At 39.3% G+C, this 2,956-nt stretch overlaps 1 protein-coding gene across 1 annotated transcript in view; it reads right to left on the bottom strand.

Annotated features, from left to right (window-relative positions):
* The window catches only part of LOC106868878 (autism susceptibility gene 2 protein homolog), a 31,754-nt gene extending 28,804 nt beyond the window's left edge, over positions 1–2,950 (bottom strand). Inside the window, exons 1-2 of the mRNA XM_014914327.2 lie at positions 2,719–2,950; positions 852–1,129 (exon numbers count right to left, since the gene is read on the bottom strand). Of these exons, the coding sequence (XP_014769813.1) occupies positions 852–957 (106 nt within the window). The 5' untranslated portion in view covers positions 958–1,129; positions 2,719–2,950. The remainder of the gene's footprint in view (positions 1–851; positions 1,130–2,718) is intronic.
* Between the last annotated feature and the right edge of the window lie 6 nt (positions 2,951–2,956).

Raw genomic sequence — 2,956 nt, 5'->3', positions numbered from 1 at the left:
ATAAAAAAAAAAAATCTTAAAGCCTTTGCTAAAAGGGACAAATCCACAAACAGTTATTCACATATGTATGTGTGTGTGTATATATATATATATATATATATATAAATGTATGTATGTACACAGTGTGTTGCCTCCAAAACAAGATTTGGTGGTTAAAACAACCAAGACAGATTGGCTGGGCTAGCAACATACTGTGGATGTGTGTGTGTGTGTGTGACCCTACTTAGCCTCGTTCAACTTCACTTTGCAGCAAGATTCACAGAATTAATAACAATATTTGTTGTGTAGTAGAAGCAGAATAATATAATTATTGTCACAAGATGAAAGAAAATCAGATTTCTTTCTATTAAGATTTAGCCCTTTAGCACTTAAACTGGCTATATCTGGCCCAAATATTCTATATGTTTGATGTCCAAACTGGCCAGAAACGGTTTCTCACACCTACACAATAATGTCGTCTTAAAAATAAACAACCACATTACTGAAATATGAAAGTTACAGGATGATGTGTGATTAACTCAAAACAATTTAAATCAATAAGTATTATGTTTGATAGATTAATCTGATGCTGAAGGGTTAAAGTGACAACTTGAGTAGAGAACACACTTCATCTAGGCTGTTTCTGAAGGTGACTGAGAGCCAACTAGACTGAATATAAAATGCTTCGACTACCAAGCCAATGAGTTCCAAGTAGGGGTTTTACAAAATTGAACCCCACCCCTCAAGTATGTAATTGTTTACTAGATTAATTGATTCATTAATAGAGTCACTGGCTGTGGGGTGTAATGTGTAATTGACAAAAAAGCCAGAAGGCAAAATAGAACAGCTGGGAAAATTAAAGTGGTACTTACTTGCTTGGAAAGACATAGAATCTGCAAAATGGCTCTGCACATTGGCCGGGACTTGCAAGGCAGTAGAGGTTAGAGTTGGTGGTGGAGGTAGAGGAGATGCAAACATACTGTGAGTGGCGGGGTGTGCCGCAGAAGAGTGGTGTGGGTGGAGAGTTGGCGGCGGGGCAGCCGGGTGATGAGAGAATGATCCCGGATGTGTATGCAGCGAGTTCAATGGGAGGTGTAAGTTAGCAGGAGGAATTGGAATTGGGGAGGAGTATAACTGTGCAGCCGTTGGACTGAAAGAGATGAAACATGAGATTTAGAACAAGGTTTCTCATATATTTGCAGCAAAAAAAAAAAAATATCTATATATATATATACATACATTACATTACATACATATACACACACGTTCGGGTGGGGCTGAAATAATTTGGAATAAATCTTTATGTAACTAAGTCCAAGCAGATTGAAGTTCAGATTTCATTCTATTGATTTATGATAACGATTTTGCATTCACTATTCATCTTTACATATTTTAGGTTGTCACTTATTGTGCAACTAGTCCAGGCCTTAGAATTACAGGTACAATCCGTGTTATGGGCTTCCACGTAGTTTCCATCTCAGGCTTGAGTCAACCAGAGGCTATGGGAAAAGACATCTACACACATGCCTCGTCCAAAATTGACATGAGAAGTTGTTACATGGTATGTAACTACTTCTCATGTCAACGGACACAAATGAGTTGAGCATGGGAGCTTGAACAAGATGTACCTGAATGAGATAGGCCAGCATCAACAGTTAGATAACATGCAAACTACATTGGAGACACGCAGCTAAAGTGTACTGAGCAACATGGTACAGTAGTTAGTTTCCTTACCGGATGTCTAAAAGTTCAAATCCTACCATGATGTTCTTTACTTTTTTTTAAAATTATTTTTCTTTAATCTTTGCTGAGGAGTTTAGTGAACTAAGTACCACTTATGTGTCCAACCAATGAGAAAACTCAAATATGCTGATGAATGCTGTTAGCAGTACAGGTCGTCGTTAACTTACAACCGATTGACCTCAGGATTGGCATGCTAGCTTCCGGCAGCAATAATATATAGTCCAGTTGAAATCTAATGGGTTTAATTTCTTAGAAATTAACCCAGCTATGGATGCTGTCAGCTAACAAACGCTTACCCTAGGTTTAGTTTTTGATCACCACTGTGGTTACCCCAAGTGTTGGATGAATATCCTGTCACGGAGATATTGAGGCAACCTTGTATTCGTTTATTAGATGACTGCTTGAGACTACAAACAAATAACACTGTTGTAGTATAATACAGAATGCTGTGTGTGACTTTTACCTGAGAAGGTACCTTAAGAATCATCATCGTTTAACATCCGCTTTCCACGCTGGCATGGGTTGGACACATGATTTGGAATAAATCTTTATGTAACTAAGTCCAAGCAGATTGAAGTTCAGATTTCATTCTATTGATTTATGATAACGATTTTGCATTCACTATTCACTGTGTGAAGTAGTTACATACCATGTAACTACTTCTCATGTCAATTTTGGACGAGGCATGTGTGTAGATGTCTTTTCTCATAGCCTCTGGTTGACTCAAGCCTGAGATGAAAACTATGTGGAAGTCCATAACACAAATTGTACTTGTAATTCTAAGGGCTGGACTAGTTGCACAGTAAGTGACAGCCTAAGAATGTAAAAATATAAAAACAAAGCTATGTATAGGCCTATAGGCTGACTTACGCCGAGTCAGCTGGAACCAATTGTAGTCGTAAGTCCATGATAACTTGTATACTTAGGTGGGGCATGTGTAGAATAATGGAAACTCATGATACAAGACAGAGAAGACAGGGGAAATTGGGTCCTTACCTAGTCCATCCGACAGAGCTCTTGGAAATGTACGGCAATGTTTCTTTCTCTTTTGTGAGGACAGGATCGTCTCGGCGTGGAAGTGCTCTGGGAGAGGGTGGCGTTCGTTTTGGGGCTTCACGAACTATAGGCGGCACTGGTGGTGGTGGTGGTGGTGGCGGCGGTTGCTGTTGAATTGATGAAGCAGCTTTTGACTGGGGGGAGGGACTCTTCAGATGGGGAGAAGGAGACAAGATAA

Source organism: Octopus bimaculoides, chromosome 26 (genome assembly GCF_001194135.2).
Source record: "Octopus bimaculoides isolate UCB-OBI-ISO-001 chromosome 26, ASM119413v2, whole genome shotgun sequence".
NCBI lineage: Eukaryota > Metazoa > Mollusca > Cephalopoda > Octopoda > Octopodidae > Octopus > Octopus bimaculoides.
Note: the sequence above shows the minus strand (reverse complement) of the source record. Positions and strands in the feature narration are given on the sequence as shown.